This window comes from Saccoglossus kowalevskii, chromosome 2, assembly GCF_978046115.1.
Source record: "Saccoglossus kowalevskii chromosome 2, keSacKowa6.1, whole genome shotgun sequence".
NCBI classification, from domain to species: domain Eukaryota; kingdom Metazoa; phylum Hemichordata; class Enteropneusta; family Harrimaniidae; genus Saccoglossus; species Saccoglossus kowalevskii.
In genome coordinates this window covers 10,925,246-10,949,598 of record NC_140642.1, presented here as the reverse complement: position 1 = coordinate 10,949,598, position 24,353 = coordinate 10,925,246, and the positions used below count along the sequence as shown (strand labels likewise).

The 24,353-nt window shown below is 34.2% G+C and overlaps 2 protein-coding genes across 2 annotated transcripts in view; one reads left to right on the top strand and one right to left on the bottom strand.

Annotated features, from left to right (window-relative positions):
* Positions 1-1,686: 1,686 nt before the first annotated feature.
* On the bottom strand, positions 1,687-12,400 carry LOC146748108 (uncharacterized protein C14orf119-like). The gene is made up of 2 exons (XM_085491198.1): positions 12,278-12,400; positions 1,687-2,991 (listed from the first exon to the last, which is right to left on the bottom strand). The coding sequence occupies exon 2, from the start codon at positions 2,913-2,915 to the stop codon at positions 2,538-2,540; it is 378 nt and encodes a 125-aa protein (XP_085347324.1). The 5' UTR covers positions 2,916-2,991; positions 12,278-12,400; the 3' UTR covers positions 1,687-2,537.
* LOC146748106 (uncharacterized) overlaps positions 12,344-24,353 on the top strand; it is a 40,814-nt gene continuing 28,804 nt past the window's right edge. The window contains exon 1 of the mRNA XM_085491205.1: positions 12,344-12,598. Coding sequence (XP_085347331.1) covers positions 12,373-12,598 — 226 coding nt within the window. The 5' untranslated portion in view covers positions 12,344-12,372. The remainder of the gene's footprint in view (positions 12,599-24,353) is intronic.

Below are 24,353 nucleotides of genomic sequence, written 5' to 3'. Positions count from 1 at the left end.
TGAGTTATTATTGAGATATCTGAGAAGTTAAAAATAGATTAATTTATGCAAATTTGATAATTAATATGGACAGATTTCACCCCAACACTAAGCAGGTCTGCACATTGTCTGAAGTTACATTTTAATTCACCTTTTCATGTAGTTTTGCGAAAGTCATTCAAACAGCATTTTAGTCAATAGCATGGCAGTAGCTCATTTCAAAAATCAGACAAACAACCAGTCACTAGTAAATGTTTAGTCACAAAATGTACTTTCAACACTTAAGGTAGCGAGACTATTATTTGTGTTGAAAATTACGATTTTCACATTTATTTATTAATTGATGAAATGCACTATACACTTTCATATGATAAAGTCAACATAACATAGAATGTCATGTAAGTTGGTTAAAATGTATATTTTCTGAAGGGAAAATACCTCGAAGGGAAGCAAGGCAGCCTCAGTAGTGTTTTCCAAAATCAACAACACAGGTTTAATCTGTGTGCCTATAAGTTTCAAAGATAAACTCAAGACAAAGCAATGTTAGGATGTGTTATCAGTAGTTATCTGACACACAATGAGTGTTTCCAAACATTCGAGTGGTTTGTCTCCGCCCTTGTTTGTTTCACAGATTAGTCATTTGCATATGAATGTGTCAGACACAAGGTCACACAGCCACTGAAAAAAATCATTGATTTTGGTGTTTTCATATGCTGAATTTATTCAATTATAGCTATCCCATTCCTTTATTTTTTTTGGTTTCTAATAGCCTTACACATTTGGATGCCCCTACACATGGTAAAACAGACCTTGATGGGAAAACAAATTGATTGTGCCGATAAACAAGCTTGAAAATCTTTGCTGTTACTTCATGGACGTTTTCTAGGAGTTTATGTTTTTCAAAATACAAGGTCTTTAACAAAAAATAACGTATACTTATTGTCGTCGGATTAACACCAAATTTTCACAGCTTTAAGGTGACAGTGAGAGGAACTTGAATCTGTCCAGACAAACTATTTCATCGATTATTTACCAACGAGTTGTGGTTTGAGTTGGGGGCAATGTGACTAAAACAGTAATTGAAATTCAGCATACTATTTTTTTAAAACGCGTTGCTTGAATAAAACTGACCAGACACATTCAATTTACCAGACTATTGAACAACTAGGAAAAGTGAAAAAAATACTTCTTATCGCCAGCACAAATGCGTAATTATTTTTTTTACAGAAAAAGTAATTTTTCACCTTTGATTGAGTAACGCGTCGTGGAATGCAGATACGGGCATGCAAAATACACTTGTGAAAAGCTTGAAGTCTGGCGATTCTAAAAATATATACTTTCCCGGGTCTATTTGTAGTCATTTAGTCACAATTAGAAGATGAAAACAAGTATGCAAATAATAGTCCCGCTACCTTAATGTGCATTTTTGATTAGACATACTGTAAGAAAGAGCCAGTCATACACACACTTAGACATAGATACATCAACTGCAAAGACTCACAGTATGTGCTTCATACACAGCACAGAAGTTAACAACACAATTCTTACCATTTGTGATCAGATTTGATGGAAATAGGTCTGTGCATTTGTGAGAAACCAATGTCCACACACACAAAATAAAACCCCAATCTGGCACTAATAATGTCAAAAAACAGAAACAGATAAAAAATATTCAAATGATCATTATGGTACAGATATCTCAGTATATTCACCTTCTATTATTATATTTATTTCTTCATCTTAATACCATGAAATCATTACAAGAACAGACAATTGGTTTGTGAGAAATTATCTGCTACAATCAACAAAATAGCGTGTTTGTGTACAAAGGGCAATCATTACAGTCTAACAATTCAAACATGGGAAACATTGATTTAATTTATTCCACTCTAGTTAGTGGAAAAAGAGGAAGACGACAGTTTTCTATGACAATTTATATTCATAGAATGAGAAGTAGTAGTAGACAGTGGAATGGGATGCCAGTTTATATTGTAGCTTAGCAAATTAAAATATAAAAGCTGATGTAATTATATTTCTATTCCTTTTGGGTTATTCAATAATGCTTTCCTATTGACAATTATTACTTGGTGCATCCCCTCAGGAAAAAACTGTCACTAAATCTGATAAAATTACTCTAAATAGTGTTTTCTCTTCAGTGGTAAATGGAGTGAAAGAATTGAAAGCAATGATGATGTACACTTCAATGCGTCTGGCTCTGATAAAGGAGACACCAAGCAATAAACTGGTGTTAATTTGTGTAGTAAACGATGTGAAAAATATCACAAAATTGGAGGAAATTGATTGGTATGCTTCCAGCAAGAAAATCAATCAAGCCAGTAGATTACATAGTGATAAAATATATTGACAGTCACTCTGCAGTTAATGGGGAAGTCTATCAAACAATTTCAAGGTTTTCACGACTCAGCTATGAAATATATAGCTGGAATGTGTTTGACAATTAACGACAATTTATTTTATTTTGAGTCTTAATCTCAAGGTATTTATTAGGAAAGGAATCTAAATGGCCATCTGACCTTTATATGACATACTCTCAAAGATCACTGCACTGATGAAGTCGAGGTATGCCGTGCTTGTAGCAGTTCATGAAACTGATGGATAAATACAGGGTCACTTTCAGTCAGTCTCATCATGAAATGCTCCCTCTCCTTGCTTGTCCATTCTACGAACCAACCATTAAAAAGTTTCATCTGACATTTGAAAATGCTTGGTGGTCTATTATGTAATTGCAGTGAGTTCAATGCATCATCCAATACATTAACATCTAAGGGACTTGCTTTATCCAATAAGTTCTTCAAAAAATCATCTTTCTGCATGGAACTCCAGTTTCTAAACCAGTGAACAACTGCTTCTATTTCTTTTTCCTTAAATGTCAATAAATCAGTTCTCCACAATGAGTTGTCTTCACCTGCAGCCATTACAATTCTACTCAAGTTACTTTTGATACATCACCTTGAGTTACATATCATCTCATTACAGTTTCCTTTATCAAATCTATAGATATAAATAAATTAAATTATTACTAATATGACATATGCACATGACTGAGATAACACTATATTTAATACAATAATGTTAGCCTTCAAATGTACAATTTGATCATTGATCTCATCACCACTCATCTCAATTGAATTGTGTTGAATTTAGTAAGACACAATTACATGATGATTACCAAAGGATACACATGTGGTCATTTGCTATATACAAACTATGGTATTCAATTACCTTATTTGCTCTATTAGAAGTGCACATGAAGTGCACATTGTATTGATTGAGGGTTGGATCATTGAAATATGACTTATTTTCTCTATAGACGCACCTCTATTATTATTGATATACATGTATCTATCTATGTGACAAATCAAAACAACTAATGACTATTTATAATACTAAATTTATTTTTATTTTTAAAATAATACTAAAGATGAAACACAAGATCACATGGTTCAAACAGCAATTATAGAGAACACATATGTATAAGGATCTGGTATATTAAATGTTATGCCTGTAGGCTTTAACTATCTGACCAACAAGTGTTAATGATTACATTGTACTATGGATTGTTTTCATTTGATTTACAATAAACATGCCACAAGAACTCTGCCCCAAGGCATGATAATAACATGATGGCCACTAAGTGCATAGTGCCTGTCAACATTAATGTTTATCAAACAAGCAATAATTCCATCTTTAAATGGTTTACTGCCAGCTACAATGTTGTACAATGTAGGTTTATATTAGTTTATACAGTGAATGACAGAAACCCGGGGATATTGTAGAGATTTTATAAATATGAATTTTTATAAATCCAATTGATCAATTCAGAAATGGTATTGTGACATCACCATGAATTTTAATTAATATTAAATGAGTTAGTTTAACAAATTCCAATCAGAAAGCAATTCATTTCAAGTGGGCTGTCAAATAAAGCATGTTTGTGCATTATGAACGCAGACAGCGCTGAGCCAATCACTATTAAATATTCGAACTTGATCAAATTGTTATAAATGTGTTATAAACAAAGTCCCAGCTTTGTGCGCTCAACTGTATTCCACAATACAGTTAAGAGCACAAAGCTGGATGAACAATTTTAAACTTTGCAATTTGATGCAATATTACATATCTTGAAATAAGTGAAAGAAGACAGTACTAAGATACAATTTACATTAGGCTGCGAAAAAAAGTATCTCTGTTTCTTGTTTCCGCGCGGATCAGTTTGAACTATGTACCTCAAACGTTTTTTTTCCTTCTAAAGCATTCCAAAATGCGCTTGTACTCGCACTTGTCTCAAACTTCCCCCATTTTAGCTCAGTATTCCAAAAAAAAAAAAAAAAAAAATAGCCTCGCCGCCTCATTTCGAAAGTTCTTTTCATTCCAAAACAAAGCTCACTTTATGCTAATTACCATCCACATGGAAGCTTAAAAGTTGAAAATACCACCATTTACTAGAACAAATTTTGACCATTTATTTAATTTTAATCATATTATTTACACATTCAAAACCAACTATTCAGTAAAAACATGTCTAGACCACAACAATAATAATAATAACTTTATTGCATCCTTAGAAGTACAAATGTTCTATTGGTTTACAGCAATAAATATATAAGTGATTAAAATAATATCAAAGTATGATAACGTGAAAACTAGAAAAGAGTCAAGGTATTATATCCAAAGAAAGCTCATTTCTTAAAATGAATGATTTATGTAAAAATTCCCCTAAAAGTTTTATTATATTTCTGTCATTACTTTTCATTAAATTTGTGAATTTTTGCAGGTTGGTAATGATTTCTTTGGGGAATAAAATACTGGAAATAAAATCATTTCTATCTGTTTGATATCGTGGGCAAATTAAAGAAAGTGTGATTCGTCTTCAACTTCCTGTAATAGGCATTGTTTACAAATTCTATTTTCTAATGGGGTTTTTGGATTGGTATGTCTGCCTTTTTCAATGGCTAGATTGTGACTACCGGTACTTGTCCTGAATCTAGCCATTGATATTTAGGGGCCCAAGCCTGTAGGGCGTGGCCCCTATTCTTATTGTTCGGTTTTTTCTTCTTCTTTCTTCTTTCTTCTTTCTTTCTTCCGTAACTTTTTTCGTCAAGCCGTTTGAGAAAACCGCTGAACGGAATGGTCTGATAATGCTCTATACTGATAGTCCCTAATGTGAACTGGTGCAACATGCTTTCAGAATTTTGATTGGCCAATTAGTTTGGCAGCCATATTGGATTGAAATAAAACCGGAAGTGGCTGTTTGACCACTTTCTGAGGGTGTAGGCGTCTAGATTTTTTTATGGTATATAGTACAACTCATGTGTAATAAATATCAGAAATAAAAACTTTAGCGGTCATGTGACTTTTCCCGCCATTTTGTTTTTCCTAAAAACGGCAAAAAACACTTTAAAATCTTCTTCTTCAGAACCGCCAAGTAAAATGTTCTCATATTCAGTACTTAGCTTCTACATATGGAGCAGATTTAGATTTGAGAAATTCATTATGATTGGTCACGTGGTTTGGCCGCCATTTTGGATTTGTTCTCAACAGGAAGTAGTTTTTTACTCATGCCACACTTGAGCGTTAATCTCAAATATTGCGTCATGGCATGTCCCTATCTAACCCTTTCAGAAACCTAAAAAAAATTTCAGATCAGTCACATGGTTTCGCCGCCATCTTGGATTTTAAACAAAATTGATCAAAAGTTTGGGCATTTGTTTCTCAGAGGTGATTCAACAAATCTACTAGATGTTTTTATATTTACCATGCCTGGCCTCAACTGCATATGAAAAAAATAATATATTTTCGATAAGTCACGTGGTTTGGCCGCCATCTTGCATTTTGTGAAAATTGAAATTATGCAACTACATGTTTTGTATTAGTCCGATTGGAATAAAATTTTGTATGTGTATTCTACTCTTTAGATACATTCTTTCCCCTGAATGGCATATGGCTAGGTCATGTGGCTACACGCCCATGGGGTGGGGGCTTCTAACCTCATTAATATGCATAGCTGCTATATCTCAAGCACTGTTGCAGTTAGGAAGATGATTCCTGTGTTATCATGACAACAGTGAACAAGCAATTTCATTAAAATAACAGATTACCATATATGGTCATGTGAACTCATTAATATGCATAACTGTTATATCTCAAGCACTGTTGCAGGTAGGAAGATGATTCCTGTGTTATCATGACAACAGTGAACCTTAGATTTGATTAAAATAACATATGACCATATATGGTCATGTGAACTCATTAATATGCATAACTGTTATATCTCAAGCACTGTTGCAGGTAGGAAGATGAAACCTGTGTTATTATGATGATGTTAAACAAGAGATTTGAATAAAATAACAGATGACCATATATGGTCATGTGAGCTCATTAATATGCATAATCGTTGTATCTCAAACACTGTTGCAGTTAGGAAGATGAATCCTGTGTTATCATGACTATGTTTAACAAGAGATTTGATTAAAATAACGGATGATGACCATATATTAATAACCTTTATATCTCAAATAAATATATGGAACCAACTGCATTTCGACCTCATGGTACTTATCATTCAAACTAATTGTGTATCATGTGTATCATTTGACATTATTTATGGCATGTATACTTGGGCCCCTGTGATGCTGCTTGCAGCTTTAATCTTTGATTATTATCCAAAACATTAATGTAATTTTCCAGACTGTAATTCATTTTAAATTTAATGTATGTTCTCAGTTTTGTTTTTTCATTTGTCATATTCTCTCTCCAGTAAGTTATGTATTGTTGTTTAATAGTGCTGCTAATTTACTTAATATTTTGATGTGATACTTGTGATGTTTTAGAGAGGTCTGCATTTTCAAGATATTTTTGACTGATGTTTCCCATTGTGCTTTTGATAAAGTATGATCGCTTAACGCTATCTTTGTATAATTATTTTGTGACTTGTCTGTGACACAGGACCAGAACTTAATCATATTGATTTTCACTTCAGTTATCAATGGAAATGCTCTAATTTCACCCCGACATGCTGTGTTTTTATTAAGCCCAAGTACATGTAGTTGTTTAATGAATTTTAGATGCACTTTTTCTGTTTTAGTTTTGTCCCAGTTAATGTTACTCACATTTTCCATTCCCTAAATTTCAGATCCATACAGTAAAATTGGTTTGATACATATACATGTATTAAACAGATGGATGTACATTTTACAGTCTGTTTCTTTTGGTAAAGACTACTTTAGTGCATACATGGCTTTGATTGCTTTATCTGCTAGGTTGTCTCTAGCTTCTGTAAATTTACCATTTGACTGAAAGATTATTCCAAGATAATTATATGAGTTGACACAGCAAAGTTTTTCATTTTGATAATAGAATTGTTCATTTCTTTGTAGTGTTCCCCTTCTGAATACAAGAATTTTAGTTTTCGCAAGATTTACTTTGATTTTCCATTTTTGGCAATAATCTTGCAGTTTATTAAATGCATTTTGTAGGCCTTTTTTTGTTATTGAAATTAGCACCAGATCATCGGCGTAAAGTAGCGAGTTAATTTTAGTGTTATGTAGTGTGACCTGATCAAGAGATTTGTCTTCCAAGTATTCATTCATATCATAAACATATAAATTAAATAGTGTGGGGCTTATAACACAGCCTTGTCTCACACCTTTTGTTGTCTCAAATATAATTGTGATTGTGTTTTCTAAACGAATGCATGCTTTCGTATTACAATACATATTTTTAATAATATTATAGATTTTGCCATTTATTTCATTTTTGAGTAATTTATAAAACAACCCATTACGCCAGACACTATCGAAGGCTTTTTTAGTCTATAAAGCACGCATATAATTTTCCATTTAGCTGGAGATATTTTTTAACAATTGTTTTCAGTACAAAAATGTGGTCTATTGTGCGGTGGCCTTTACGGAACCCTGCTTGATTATTGTTAATTATGTTATTTGTTTCAAGGTATTGGGTAATTCTATTATTTATTATAGTACAGAATGTTTTTCCCACACAACTTGATACAGCTATTCCCCGATAGTTTCCTGGGTTGTGTGAATCACCCTTTTTATAGATGTGTGAAATAATACTAATATTCCACAACTTTGGATAAATTCCAGACTCTAAAATTAGGTTAAAAAGTTTTTTAATGGTTTTATCAAGGAATCTGAGCTGCATTTCAAAAGCTCAGAGCAGAAGCCATCATAACCAGGTGCTTTTTTATTTTTAAGTTTTTTAATAGCATTTTTATCTCTTTTTCTGTTATTTTATTGTTAATAAGATTATTAGATTCATTTCTGTTTTCCATTTCTGACATATCAGAAATGATATTATTTTGCAAATTGTTGTTCTGATCAGCTTTGTTTAATATTTTATAGTATTCTTCCCACTACAGAAATAGGATTAGATTGATTTTTATGAGAATTTTTCAATTCATTAATGATTTTCCAAAATTGATTGGGATTTGTATTTCTCAAATGTGTTAATTTATTTACAATTAACAGCTCTCCCTTTTTTTGTTTAGTTTTGATCAATTTTTTATATTTCTTTTTCTTCACAAAATATATTTCTCTTAACTTTTAATCAAAAGGTTGTTTGCTAATCAGTTTAGCACAATAAATCAAGTATTTCTTATGGGTTCTACAATCTTTGTCAAACCACTTTTTCTGTTTATGTTTTTGTTTTGTTTTGATGTTTGATTTCTTCTTTTTAAAGGTTTGATCAGCTATATCACCAATAATTGAGTTGAAATTCAGCACTGCATCATGTATTCCATCGTTATCCAAGTTATTTTTGTTGTCTAAGAAAGTTTTAATTAAATTTTGAGTTTTTTCAGATGATAAGTTTCCATAATAATCAAAGATTGACAGTTTATTCCAGATCCAACTTTTAGGGAGGTTATTTTTGTTATATTTTGAATTAATTTTCTTAGAATTGATGAATTTTTCTAATGTAAACAAACATGATATCTGGCAGTGATCTGACAGGATGGTAAAAATATGAACTTGGAAATATTTAAAATTACAGAGCAAGTTTGATGAAGCTAAGGCATAATCTACTGTGCTATTGCCATTGTAATGATAACATGTGAAGTTACCACACAAGTCACCAGGAATTCCATTTAGGATTTTAATGCCAGTGCTCTTACATAGTTCCAATAGTGATTTACCATGTGTGTCTCTGTTACTACGTTGTAATATGGTATCATCATTTGTATAACAGTTTGGGGTAGGCATGAATGAATCGCCATCAGTATTTACAAAGTCAGTCATATTCCCTGTCCTACTATTAAAGTCTCCAAGTATTATAATATCTCCACATTTAGAATAATTACAAATATCTGCTTCCAAGTAATCAAAAAAGTCAGTTCGGCAGTATTTTGAATTTGAAGGAGGATTGTAAATGAAACAAAGATATATGTCTGTTTTTAAACTGAAGAAGTCTTTTTTAAGTTTACACCATAGTATATCATCAAAATTGTTCTTTTCAATTGTTATTCCTTGTTTTAGATCTTGTTTCACCAGTATAGATATTCCTCCTCCTTGTTGGTTGTTCCTAGTAACTGAAAAGGCGTAGTATCCTGGTATTGTAAGGAAACTGTGAGAATTTTTATTCAACCATGTCTTACCAAGACCGATGATATCATAGCATGTTAGGTTTTTTATAAAGTCACCATCGTCAAGAATTCCAGTATGACAGTGATAGTGCATTTTTCTGGGAAATGTTTCTTTTTCTTGGAGCTGAAGAATGATTTGTTTTCCTGTTTTGAAATCTAATTCGTGACTGATGTATGATGTAGACTTACACTGGGGCCATGCTCTGTCTTGATCTGTTTTATTTCCTAAAGCGGTTGGAATCAATTTTTTTCCACAAACTCCATTTCTTGTAAATATTTAAAATTCATCTCATCACATGCACCTACTATAAAATGCTATAAAATGCTATAAAATCTGTCATCAAGACAAACAGGTTATGATTGGAGATAATCTGGATTGTTTTCAGTTCCATGAATTTAGTAATGTATAAAATCATGTCATGCTATCATATCTTCACTATACAGTAGTCTGGCCATTTCAATTTTTACCGCGGATAACAATCACAAAAATACTGTCATGAGTCATGTACAGTTACATCATGACATTATATGAAGTACCGTAGCACACAACTACATATTGCGCAAGTGCATCAATAACCCAATATGTATACCTCGCAGCACAATAAGATCATGATACTAATACCAAGATCATTTGCAAAAATGAAGCAACATCATAGGGATTTTCTAATAATTATCAAATTTGTATGATGATATACAGTTAATAAGTATCATATAAATCCTAAGGCATAGTTTAATACATGAATATTTTAGAATCAAGACTTAAGACAGTCTTCGCATGAAATTTTACACAAAGGATGAGTAACCCATAGCATGGCTCAAAATAACCATTATACATTAAAAAGTTGAAAAGAAATACAACATGCAAATGTGAATGATTCATTCTCTCTGTTACCCTCCCCCCCCAAAAAAAATAATCATGAAATCATGTGGCAACAAGCAGTTATTACAACAGCATTTTTTTTTTTATTACAAGGACGAGTCATGGCAAGATTTCCTATGTGATTGGTTAGTTTGGAAATTATTTAGTTTGTGCACTTTTACAGTCGAAGAAATTGTTTTAATTAGGTATAACAATATTTTTTTCAAACCACAGTTGACCTGAAATGTTGTGTACACTGGCCATTTTATGTTTCAATGTTGAAATAATACTATTACATACTGGCTCAAAATGGAACTACAAAGTGATATTGTATATATTTGAAAAAGGCAGTATTTCATAAATAACTTATAGGTCTCAGTGCAGGAATTATTATAAATTTATCAGAAATAAATTAATAATTTTTCAATTTTCTCACCATAACCTAACTTGCTTTTTTGGGCTCAATACAGGTCAACATATAAGTAGAAATGTAATGGTGAAATATACATGCACATTTGTACCGGGGGGGGGGGGGGGGGGGGTACTTGTGATGGCTGGAGCAGAGCATAGTAAGAGAAGTTAGAAAATATAAATACGAGTCAAATACAGTGAAAAGCATAAGGCTGTGGTAGTTATGAATGTTTTATAAATATAGATTTTTATAGAATTCAAATTGACCAATCCAGAAATGCTATTTTGACATAACTGTTAATATTAATGAGATAGTTCAATATTGTCCAATCAGCAAGTGCCTCATTTTGAACATGTTGGCGGTCACAGTTGCTATATTACATATTGACCCAGCTCTCCTCAGGGAACTTTGAACTTGAACTTGGAAATTTGACAAAGCAACCAATAGACTCTTTATTATTCATGTCAACCACAATTAACAATAATATTGGGATGATACACTGGGCTGAGTCAAGAATGGCAGTGATTTTGATTTGTGCCTATAAGGACAGAGATAGGAGATGAAGATGGTACTTGTTGTTTAGTGATGTCAGTGATTTTTCTCTATTCCCAAGTGTTGCTAGGTGGTCAAGGTGATTGTTAATGTTGTTTTGACATAATTCTTGTGAACATAGATTTAAATCATAAATGTCATTTTTACAGCCAGGTTTCCAATAATGCTAATTGAAATTTGACACATTTTTTGAAAGGTGAGTGGTCACCACGCATGTGCAGGATTTGCGTTGATAAACATTTTCCCACAATCCAATGCACTCTCCCAATAGCAAGCACAAGTTTTTATTTGGATGTCCACTGAATAAATACTTTGAAGCCTTGTAATAGTTGATGATGCGTCCTATCCAGAAATTGCCTAATCAAACATGTATGTATCTCACATTTCCATGACGACCACCACCCTTTAACAGTATTATTTGTTAATGCATGAAGTAATGATGACTCCCGTGTTTAAATTGGCATATTGATTATACCCACCACCCACCACCCCCCACCCCTAACACCCCAATTACAATATAGTTTTTCAGGGTGGAGTTGGGTGGGAGTAGGGAAAGAACTTTCACTTGCGCCCACCCGCGCCCTAGCCTCATCCCTAGCCCTAACACCCCCATTCAATTGTATATGCCTTACAACCTAAAATTAATTTGGGGAGGGGCCAATACCAATAATCATTGTGTTCACTATTTTATACCGTAACGATAACTCACCCATAGTTGAGAGAATAGTTTTGGGTTTGAAACATAAAATTATAATTATTTGCCAACGTAATAATGAAAAAGACGACGTAAACCAAACTCCCCATCCCTCAATTACAACAACGCCTAATAACGAGTAACAAAATTGTTACTTACCTTTCACTGCTGTTACGTTTCGTTCTCACAGCCCCGCCAACCGGAAGTTGTAATGCATTGACCTCGTCTCTCATGAGCATGCTCAATGACTGAAAATGGCGACCCCCATGCTGTCTGCTGTTTTAACTTTAAAATCTGGCGAACAAAGAGAAATAAGTTACTGTGTCGGATCCGGAGGAGGAAAAACGCAGCTAAATAGGACACAAGAATCTCTTGTGAAACTTCAAGGAGATGTGAATGCCGTGTTGACTGAATTGGTTGACCAGGAACGTAGTGCGAATGCAAACACCGAAACAGTTTTGTCGGAAGGTGTAGGCGAAGGTGGGTACTACATTTGCGCTGTCTTCCGCCCAATTATGCAACTTCACCGGCAACCTAGATTACCGACACCACACGGCACTCATTAACCTCAGCTCGGTGTGGTGAAATTAATAGAGAGGTTCGGCAACACGTTTGACGTGTAGTATGTGTATATACTGCAGAATCTGCGTTCACGTTGACCATGGAGGTAGAAAAGAGAAGGAATGAGGACGCTTTAAGCCTGTGTTAATCCGATAAACACCCTTTGTCTTCGCTCTGGTTAAACCACTTATTGTTTTTATTTAGAATTTGTTTTATCTACATTATGATAGCCGCTTATTTACACAAGAAAACGAGAGTAGAACTGAAAAAATAAATTCCGTTTAAACATCGTCTATAAAATTGAATGCGCAAACCATAAATAAAAGAATTGTGCATGCGCAATGACCTTCATCGGATCAGAAAGGTCATTTCACACTTGTAGTCCCCGGACATTCTGCATACGGACGCGTCCAAGACAAGAGATTACTTCTTTCCTGATATTTTTCATCACAAAAGTCATCCAACTTTAGGCATTGATAAAAAGAATTCTGCAAATTTCCGCAGTGAAATTTAAAAATACATGATAAGTTTATAACAAGATGTTTTGACAGGGCAGTTTTCATCGGTGTGCAGAACTGTGCAGATGTTGAAAATCGCACCTTTTTTACAATGGTTTTCGGGCATTAAGTACACTCAGTCACAGTCAGCTGGCGCACACCTGATATGATACAATTAATGCGATATTTACTACATGGGGGCCGCCATCTTGAATGACTCATAAAACTGAATAAGAGACAAGTTGTGAAACGCGTTTTTCAGATTCCTACAAATCAGGACAAAAATACCAATCTTTCACAAAAATACGGTCCGTTGGGGGTTATATTATGCCAAACGATAACAAAATTCGGCCTAATTCGTCGTGTTTGTGTGGAAAAATCCCTTGCATACGAACACCTAATTACACAAAGAACCTAGAACACTTTCCTGGGGTATTTAAAACTAAAAATTGGCATTCCAGCTCAGCAGCCAATCAGCGACGGCCTAAAGCTTAAATGACAATTTCGGTTCAAATACCCCGGCTTGGACTGTTCGCACTCGCAAATCAGTAGATAATGGCAGTTCTTATTACAATATGTATGATGGAACCATGCCACACCTTTTCTTTTGGAAAGAATGACTGATGATCAAATTATTCAATTTTCTATTCGAGAAGACGAACATATCCAGATTATCGAAGCATAATATACTCAGTGAAACGAGTATTACAAAAATGAAAATTACGTTTCACTGTTTTCTACCAGCAAGATTAGCAAAATGATGTCACATTTGTAGCAAAACTATTCAGACAGCTCTGTTTGTGTTGATCGACTTTGGTGTGGTGAGGCGTCCACTGAACTTTCCAATAATACAGTAGATTAAACAAAAACATAAAAATGGTTTTTCAAATTCATAAGATACATGACAGGGAAATGTGTAGAAACACTGCTTGTTGTTGTCAATCAGCATGAAATGAGAGAACTTGGTACATGCAATTGGGATCTACTAACCTGTGTTGGGTCAGTTTCATATATAATTATGAATTATGCATTAAATAATAATTGTTTGAGTATATAATAATGCTATCCAATTTACAGCTGTTATTAACAAATCACTGAGTATATACACTTTTGTGTTCCAAAAGGAAAATAAATGCACACATTAACAACTTGGAATCAGCTGTCTACACGTAAAATCTGTGGATCTGTTTACATGTACACAGGACATTCTTAGAATTTGATGATGTACTCACAGAAATGATTGATGTACACATAAACGTGTAGGCGAACCTCTCTACTATCCAAAATCTACACTAGTCTTTGTTCTATTTACAACTGTGCCCGAAACAAATTCCTACCTATAGCACACACGCAGCATGATTATTTGCTAGTCCATATAATCCCCAACCCTGCCCCCTGCCTTTGAGAACAAGAATAATTACTAGAGTTGCTAAATATATTATGCCCCAACCCTTGGGATAATACAAAAATGCCTTGTCAACTTGGCCTATTATCCTCACCCTGTCCTATCCCTTCACAGTTGTTCCTAGGTTTTTACCCTCAGGGGAGAAATCGCACGAGAGAATGTTGAAATTAGCCCCAATATACCAAGGGTAGGGGTGTCAGAGATTACCGGGTAATCCATTGACTTGTGCATCACGTTCATTGTGATGTTTGAATCATTTTTCTTTTAATGCAATTCTGCCACCACTTCATGAGCTCAAACTGTGTGGCTTATAAGAGAGCAATTCATAATTCCATAGTTCTATAATAATGGCATTAAAAGACCTGTGATCCTGCCCTGAAAATGAATAAACTGAATTATAAAGTTCACACAACTGTAAGCACTGTACATAGTGAGTATAGCTATATGAACAACTAATCAAAACAAAGAAGCCTGTACTAGTACGAATAATTATTGCCAAAACATATAATATATTGCATATTGTGAAAGAAAACTCTTAGTGAGGAACATGTGCGTTCATTGCAGCATGTGCTCGATTATTATCTCCCATCAAATATGCTAATTTTTCTCATAGATGTCATATATCAGTTACCAAATACTCTTGATTATTGTTAATAACCATTAAATATTTATCCATGCATAAGTGCATATCTACCCCGGTATCTCCACAGTGGACATAATACAAGACGAATTGATGATGCATATCACATAGTTTAACGTCACAGACTGTCATCCCTTTTTTTTCATTGTACATGTCTGACAGTTGTTAATATACAGCCCGATAACTGTGGATCGTGGTTACTTTATTATCTTCAGTCCCCTCATGAATGAGTGAAAATAAATCCTAGTGAATTGGAGCAAATATCTTGAACGAGCAAAATAAAAATATTGTGTTTGCATGAAATAGAACACAGTGACAAAATTAGCAGGTTTAGTGCTTGCAATAATATTTTTGTATTCAGTGTTATTTCAGGAACAGTTGCAATTTCAACACTATGCTGTTTCATTTTTTTGGAGTGTGGAAATATGCATGTGATAAATAAATATAATCCCACAACCTAAGAGAAAATATTGTGGGATTATATATAAATAGCTGTTAACTGCTTTGAAATTCAGTCTGTCTTTGTCAGATAAAGTCTAAATTCTTGTACTCTGAAATTAATGAATTACGTTTCTTGCCTTCATTTGATTAACGAAACTAAAACTATTACTGCACTTTATTGAAGACCACATGTAAACTATTTGAACACAAACTTAAATTTCTTTCCACATTCTCTTGTCCCTCAATACAAATTATCTACAGAACTTGCCTCACAAGCCTATGGCCAATCAAGTTGCCCTTTCGATTAAATAAAATAACTTAGGTCATCATAACTTTTACCAATTTTCAAATATAAATTGATACTATGAAAATTATTTTTCTGTCATTTCCACAGATGTGCCTCAATATATAATTCCATTCAAATGGAAAGAAAGAAAATTGGCAAGAGGATGCCCTTTGCTCCTGTATTTGGTGAATTCTGTTATAAAGCTCAATAATGGTCAAAATACAACAAATGCACACTCAATGTGATTTGTCAATATCCCAATGATGGCTGTGACAATGTACATCAAATGCACACTCAATGTGATTTGTCAATAACTCAATGGTGGCTGTGACAAAGTACATCAAATGCACAGTTAATGTGATTTGTCAATATCCCAATGATGGCTGTGACAATGTACATCAAATGCACAGTCAATGTGATTTGTCAATAACCCAATGATGGCTGTGACAATGTACATCAAATGCACACTCAATGTGATTTAGCAATAACCCAATGATGGCTGTGACAATGTACATCAAATGCACACTCAATGTGATTTGTCAATAACTCAATGGTGGCTGTGACAATGTACATCAAATGCACACTCAATGTGATTTGTCAATAACTCAATGGTGGCTGTGACAAAGTACATCAAATGCACAGTTAATGTGATTTGTCAATATCCCAATGATGGCTGTGACAATGTACATCAAATGCACAGTCAATGTGATTTGTCAATAACCCAATGATGGCTGTGACAATGTACATCAAATGCACACTCAATGTGATTTAGCAATAACCCAATGATGGCTGTGACAATGTACATCAAATGCACACTCAATGTGATTTGTCAATAACTCAATGGTGGCTGTGACAATGTACATCAAATGCACACTCAATGTGATTTGTCAATAACTCAATGATGGCTGTGACAAAGTACATCAAATGCACACTCAATGTGATTTGTCAATAACTCAATGATGGCTGTGACAATGCACATCAAATGCACAGTCAATGTGATTTGTCAATAACCCAATGATGGCTGTGACAATGCACATCAAATGCACAGTCAATGTGATTTGTCAATAACCCAATGATGGCTGTGACAAAGTACATCAAATGCACAGTTAATGTGATTTGTCAATATCCCAATGATGGCTGTAACAACGTACATCAAATGCACAGTCAATGTGATTTGTCAATAACCCAATGGTGGCTGTGACAATGTACATCAAATGCACAGTCAATGTGATTTAGCAATAACCCAATGATGGCTGTGACAATGCACATCAAATGCACAGTCAATGTGATTTGTCAATAACCCAATGATGGCTGTGACAATGTACATCAAATGCACAGTCAATGTGATTTGGCAATATCCCAATGATGGCTGTGACAATGCACATCAAATGCACAGTCAATGTGATTTGTCAATAACCCAATGATGGCTATGACAATGCACATCAAATGCACAGTCAATGTGATTTGTCAATAACCCAGAAATGGCTGTGACAATGTACATCAAATGCACAGTCAATGTGATTTAGCAATAACCCAATGATGGCTGTGACAATGCACATCAAATGCACAGTCAATGTGATTTGTCAATAACCCAATGATGGCTGTGACAATGCACATCAAATGCACAGTCAATGTGATTTGTCAATAACCCAATGATGGCTGTGACCATGTACATCAAATGCACAGTCAATGTGATTTGGCAATATCCCAATGATGGCTGTGACAATGCACATCAAATGCACAGTCAATGTGATTTGTCAATAACCCAGAAATGGCTGTGACAATGTACATCAAATGCACAGTCAATGTGATTTAGCAATAACCCAATGATGGCTGTGACAATGCACATCAAATGCACAGTCAATGTGATTTGTCAATAACCCAATGATGGCTGTGACCATGTACATCAAATGCACAGTCAATGTGATTTGGCAATATCCCAATGATGGCTGTGACAATGCACATCAAATGCACAGTCAATGTGATTTGTCAATAACCCAATGATGGCTGTGACAATGCACATCAAATGCACAGTCAATGTGATTTGTCAATAACCCAGAAATGGCTGTGACAATGTACATCAAATGCACAGTTAATGTGATTTAGCAATAACCCAATGATGGCTGTGACAACGTACATCAAATGCACAGTCAATGTGATTTGGCAATATCCCAATGATGGCTGTAACAACGTACATCAAATGCACAGTCAATGTGATTTGTCAATAACCCAATGGTGGCTGTGACAATGTACATCAAATGCACAGTCAATGTGATTTAGCAATAACCCAATGATGGCTGTGACAATGCACATCAAATGCACAGTCAATGTGATTTGTCAATAACCCAATGATGGCTGTGACAATGTACATCAAATGCACAGTCAATGTGATTTGGCAATATCCCAATGATGGCTGTGACAATGCACATCAAATGCACAGTCAATGTGATTTGTCAATAACCCAATGATGGCTATGACAATGCACATCAAATGCACAGTCAATGTGATTTGTCAATAACCCAGAAATGGCTGTGACAATGTACATCAAATGCACAGTCAATGTGATTTAGCAATAACCCAATGATGGCTGTGACAATGCACATCAAATGCACAGTCAATGTGATTTGTCAATAACCCAATGATGGCTGTGACAATGCACATCAAATGCACAGTCAATGTGATTTGTCAATAACCCAATGATGGCTGTGACCATGTACATCAAATGCACAGTCAATGTGATTTGGCAATATCCCAATGATAGCTGTGACAATGCACATCAAATGCACAGTCAATGTGATTTGTCAATAACCCAGAAATGGCTGTGACAATGTACATCAAATGCACAGTCAATGTGATTTAGCAATAACCCAATGATGGCTGTGACAATGCACATCAAATGCACAGTCAATGTGATTTGTCAATAACCCAATGATGGCTGTGACAATGCACATCAAATGCACAGTCAATGTGATTTGTCAATAACCCAATGATGGCTGTGACCATGTACATCAAATGCACAGTCAATGTGATTTGGCAATATCCCAATGATGGCTGTGACAATGCACATCAAATGCACAGTCAATGTGATTTGTCAATAACCCAATGATGGCTGTGACAATGCACATCAAATGCACAGTCAATGTGATTTGTCAATAACCCAGAAATGGCTGTGACAATGTACATCAAATGCACAGTTAATGTGATTTAGCAATAACCCAATGATGGCTGTGACAACGTACATCAAATGCACAGTCAATGTGATTTAGCAATAACCCAATGATGGCTGTGACAACGTACATCAAATGCACAGTCAATGTGATTTAGCAATAACCCAATAATGGCTGTGACAATGCACATCAAAAGCACAGTCAATGTGATTTAGCAATATCCCAATGATGGCTGTGACAACGTACATCAAATGCACAGTTAATGTGATTTAGCAATAACCCAATGATGGCTGTGACAATGTACATCAAAAGCACAGTTAATGTGTTTTGTCAATAACGCATTGATGGCTGTGACAACGTACATCAAATGCACAGTCAATGTGATTTGTCAATAACGCATTGATGGCTGTGACAACGTACATCAAATGCTCCGTCAATGTGATTTGTCAATAACCCAATGATGGCTGTGACAATGCACATCAAATGCACAGTCAATGTGATTTGGCAATATCCCAATGATGGCTGTGACAATGCACATCAAATGTACAGTCAATGTGATTTGTCAATAACCCAGAAATGGCTGTGACAATGTACATCAAATGCACAGTTAATGTGATTTAGCAATAACCCAATGATGGCTGTGACAACGTACATCAAATGCACAGTCAATGTGATTTAGCTATAACCCAATGATGGCTGTGACAACGTACATCAAATGCACAGTCAATGTGATTTAGCTATAACCCAATGATGGCTGTGACAATGTACATCAAATGCACAGTCAATGTGATTTGGCAATAACCCAATGATGGCTGTGACAATGCACATCAAATGCACAGTCAATGTGATTTGGCAATATCCCATTGATGGCTGTGACAATGCACATCAAATGCACAGTCAATGTGATTTGTCAATAACCCAGAAATGGCTGTGACAATGTACATCAAATGCACAGTTAATGTGATTTAGCAATAACCCAATGATGGCTGTGACAACGTACATCAAATGTGCAGTCAATGTGATTTAGCTATAACCCAATGATGGCTGTGACAACGTACATCAAATGCACAGTCAATGTGATTTAGCTATAACCCAATGATGGCTGTGACAACGTACATCAAATGCACAGTCAATGTGATTTAGCAATAACCCAATGATAGCTGTGACAATGTACATCAAATGCACAGTCAATGTGATTTAGAAATATCCCAATGATGGCTGTGACAATGTACATCAAAAGCACAGTCAATGTGATTTAGCAATATCCCAATGATGGCTGTGACAACGTACATCAAATGCACAGTCAATGTGATTTAGCAATATCCCAATAATGGCTGTGACAATGTACATCAAATGCACAGTCAATGTGATTTGTCAATAACCCAATGATGGCTGTGACAATGTACATCAAATGCACAGTCAATGTGATTTGGCAATATCCCAATGATGGCTGTGACAATGCACATCAAATGCACAGTCAATGTGATTTGTCAATAACCCAATGATGGCTGTGACCATGTACATCAAATGCACAGTCAATGTGATTTGGCAATATCCCAATGATGGCTGTGACAATGCACATCAAATGCACAGTCAATGTGATTTGTCAATAACCCAATGATGGCTGTGACAATGCACATCAAATGCACAGTCAATGTGATTTGTCAATAACCCAGAAATGGCTGTGACAATGTACATCAAATGCACAGTTAATGTGATTTAGCAATAACCCAATGATGGCTGTGACAACGTACATCAAATGCACAGTCAATGTGATTTAGCAATAACCCAATGATGGCTGTGACAACGTACATCAAATGCACAGTCAATGTGATTTAGCAATAACCCAATAATGGCTGTGACAATGCACATCAAAAGCACAGTCAATGTGATTTAGCAATATCCCAATGATGGCTGTGACAACGTACATCAAATGCACAGTTAATGTGATTTAGCAATAACCCAATGATGGCTGTGACAATGTACATCAAAAGCACAGTTAATGTGTTTTGTCAATAACGCATTGATGGCTGTGACAACGTACATCAAATGCACAGTCAATGTGATTTGTCAATAACGCATTGATGGCTGTGACAACGTACATCAAATGCTCCGTCAATGTGATTTGTCAATAACACATTGATGGCTGTGACAACGTACATCAAATGCACAGTCAATGTGATTTGGCAATAACGCATTGATGGCTGTGACAATGTACATCAAATGCACAGTCAATGTAATTTGTCAATAACCCAAATTTGAGATTCGTGTCATCATTTTCTATGAAAAGGGCTATTACTAAATATATTGCCATGGTTTCAAGCTTAGTAACTTGTGGAGAATGTTCCAATCAAAATTAATCTATTACAGTTTTTTCCCCAGTTGCTTGAGTATTGAATATAATGTACATGTATGCATTAATAATAAAAAATGTCAGATATATTTGTTTTGATCCCTGTTTCATTTGCTTCATGTTTAGTATTAATATTCATTGGTTCTGAAAATAGTATTTTTCTGAATTAAGTTTAAATCGCCACCTTTAATCCACTGAAATTTATATTCTAGATAATACGAGGTGATCTGAACATTAATAAGTCACAGGAAGGTTAGGTTGTAATTTATTACAGTTCAACTTTCACTACATAGGAAGGAACACAGGTTATATTTTCAAATCAGCGTAGTAATTAACTCTCTTAAATTGTGGGTTGCTTTGTATTATGAATTGTGTTGCATAGTGAATAGACAATGCTTAGTATAGCACACAAGATAATAAATTATTGATTAGTAATGCAATAATGATTTATGTTTCGCCCATCAAGATATTGACGATCACGGGGTTGAGCTTTCTTTAGATGCCTCCACTAATGATCTTATCCCAGCACGAGTTAAAAACTGACTTTCAAACAAAGTTTGTTGCAGTAAAGGATTGAGGCAGTATGTGTCTTATTAAATGATATAATCCCAGTATGAGTTAAAAGGTGAGATTAAAAAAATAAAATTGCAGTAAAGCTTTGAGGCAATATCGGTATATTACAGCATTTGAAACAGTTTGTGTTATTAAATGATCTAATCCCAGTACAATTTAATACAAAGTTAGCATAAAAAAGCAGTAAAGCATAATTTGAGGCTGTACATGTTATTATTAAAAATATTGTGTTCAATTCTGCAGCATTATATATATATACAGTCATGACAAATGCAGTTTTGTTCAATTGTCTTTCACTTATACATGTATATAGATAATGATAACATTTTCCTTTTCTCTTCTATGACATTTTTTTTTATTTCAAATTCATTCAAGCCCCCTTCCTCCAGTTTTCAAATGTGTAACCGTACTTCACTATCTCGCCAATTAGAAAAAGGATGTCAACATGTTTTGGTTTTGATTGAGGGCATAATTGAACACTACAAACTGTGTACATGGTGGGTTCCCTAAATAGGTCAAAGGTCAGTTGATTGATGACACAGCATGTAGAGTTTGAGTCTCTGCGGTTCATTTTTAGCTTTCAACACACATTTATAATGTAAACCTATTACTTTCTCATTCATATAAAGCAAGCCTGATAAGACAACACTATACCTAATACTCAATAAATACTGGTTCACAAAGATAGAATAGTCATTTCATTTACTAGTCCTGACCCAAGTTTATGTAGATCAGTTACGTGTATAGATGTATAAAGTATGAGTGATATGAAATACAGTTGATAATGAATTCACTGTTCATCCATTGCCAAATACAAAGAATACTTTTATTCCATTTTTACTAACACTAACTAATGAGATTTTTCTTCATGTTAACAAGGCACAAATTACACCATTTAATCATTGCAAACTCTATGAGCCTTTGGTTTTGAATCATGAAATTGACTTCAAAAAGTTTTACATTCCCAGACCCAATTTCAACGATTATTATCTTGTGAAGTGACAGTGAAAGAATCAAAAACTAAAAATAATAAATAAACAGTGAAAAACCATTGATTCTGCAATAAAAACTATTATTTTTAGTGGTTCATGGGAACTTTCATGTAATTAATCTCTTTAATTAAAATTAAAATCCATGAACAGTACATGGTCGTATTCTCTTATATCTCAGCTTTCTAAATACATATATATTGCCATGGTTACAAGCTTAGTAACTTGTGGAGAATGCCCTAATCAAGAATTCTATTCTAGGGTTTATTTTTAATAACTTATTGTAATATCTGGGTGAAAACTTCATGCTATTGCAAAAAACCTATTTGTTTCCATGGAAATAAAAACTAGTGCTCTTTTTTTTTTACCATTTTGCAGTATCTGCTTATTGGGTTATCACCATAGTGACTGCAGTGACAGTTTGAAGTATATACTGTGCACATATTTATAACTCTCACAATCATCGACCAGTCATTATCTTCATTTCTCTTTCAATTTAGGTTAATTATTGTCATGTCACAGCCATCATTCATTTAATAAATGCCCCTAATTGTAAATCTGTCTTAATTCCATGTTTTGGTTGTTTAACATGTAACTCTGCTGACAGCTGATGCTGTGCTTATACTGATTTGCCATTATTTAATCCTATTTAGATTGTTTAATTTCATTGACTGTGTATCATTTCAAGAATATATATTTTGGTCAAAAATTAGTTTTTTCAAGTTTTTCGAGAAAATCAGTATTTATCATTCAATTATCATATTTATTTACCACATCACTATATATTTAAATTTTAAAATTATCTACAAATTGTCCCACAATAACAAAAGTTAAGAATACCAAACCAAATAAACTTACTTGCCAATTATGTGACTTCCAGAAATCAGAGATGAAGCACATTGCATATTAATGCAGTTCTCCAAAACAGAAATTAAATCATACCAGAGAGTATTTCTTCAGAAATATCAGCCCCCCCAAAGTTTGAAAAATTAAACCTAGATTGTAATTTTTTTTATTTATTGAGCACTGTGGATATAATCATCTAATCCTCACTTTGCTAAATATGTATATTATATTTTAAAAATAATTATTGATAACTGTAGTTATCAGGGTCCATATTTACATGCATACGTCACTTTTAAGATCACTATAATCAGTTTTGTCAAATAAATTGCAGATATTTTTTGAAATATCGGTAACAAAAACTTAAATATGGACAAGCAAAAACTATAACACTGAAGGTTAAATTAGATATCTCCAGTCATTGTCTAGAGTTTCATTCAATTAAATTGGTCACTACTTTAATCCTCTTTGGTTGTAATG